Source organism: Tigriopus californicus, chromosome 9 (genome assembly GCF_007210705.1).
Source record: "Tigriopus californicus strain San Diego chromosome 9, Tcal_SD_v2.1, whole genome shotgun sequence".
NCBI classification, from domain to species: domain Eukaryota; kingdom Metazoa; phylum Arthropoda; class Copepoda; order Harpacticoida; family Harpacticidae; genus Tigriopus; species Tigriopus californicus.
In genome coordinates this window covers 9,190,080-9,190,850 of record NC_081448.1, presented here as the reverse complement: position 1 = coordinate 9,190,850, position 771 = coordinate 9,190,080, and the positions used below count along the sequence as shown (strand labels likewise).

At 43.5% G+C, this 771-nt stretch overlaps 1 protein-coding gene across 1 annotated transcript in view; it reads right to left on the bottom strand.

Moving 5' to 3' along the window:
* LOC131886867 (G protein alpha q subunit-like) overlaps window positions 1–771 on the bottom strand; it is a gene marked incomplete at its 5' end in the record, with an annotated part of 2,307 nt that overhangs the window by 988 nt on the left and 548 nt on the right. The window contains 1 exon segment of the mRNA XM_059235301.1: window positions 203–228. Coding sequence (XP_059091284.1) covers window positions 203–228 — 26 coding nt within the window.

The following is a 771-nucleotide window of genomic DNA, read 5'->3' as shown; positions in this document are numbered from 1 at the left end:
TTTTTTCTAAACTTTTGCATTAAAACTGGTGCATGGATTTTGCGTTATGCAAGAAACAATGGAGTCGGTTAGTGTTCGAGATGTTTCAGCCTCTCTGTCCATGTATAGATGTTCTGAACTAAAGTGAACTCTAAGATGTGCCGAGTGGTCAATTAAGCATCTACTGACATTGATGGAGAACCCCCTCGAATTCCGTTCGTACCAAAATGAGCTTTCTGGGCTTTTCGCCTTTGGACATAATAAGAAAATCATGGCTCAATGATCCTGTGGTCTTGACTCGGGTCTGCCACAATAATCTGATTGGACGGCATATACTCACCTCCTGGGTCTATGAATTAGGAGTGCACTTGCCGACGAACAGCTTCAAGAATACTCCATCAATCTCTTTCTCTCGTCCCGGAGTTCTGAAAAGGAAGGTTGCGAGAATGAATATCAACCTACGACCGAGCATTTGTCGAGCCCTCCATGTAGTCGAGATCAAGGGAATGGATCAAAGGTGGTTAGGGACCTGACTGCTATGAAAGGTTAGAAAGATCATATCAGGCATTGGATGGTGCATCCGTTTTCGTTTGTTTGAAAGAGGTTAGCCCACTTGAAGGACGGGGATAAATGAGATCTTTAATATTGGACGTCAACCAATCATTTCTTGCTCTTTTCGCTGACCTCGTTCAATGTCCTCATTGATCCTTTTCTTCTCGCGTTTGATTCGCAAAGCTTGCGAATCCGTTCCATCTCTTAAGCGAAGACAACAAAGCATGGTTGAAGTTGAAG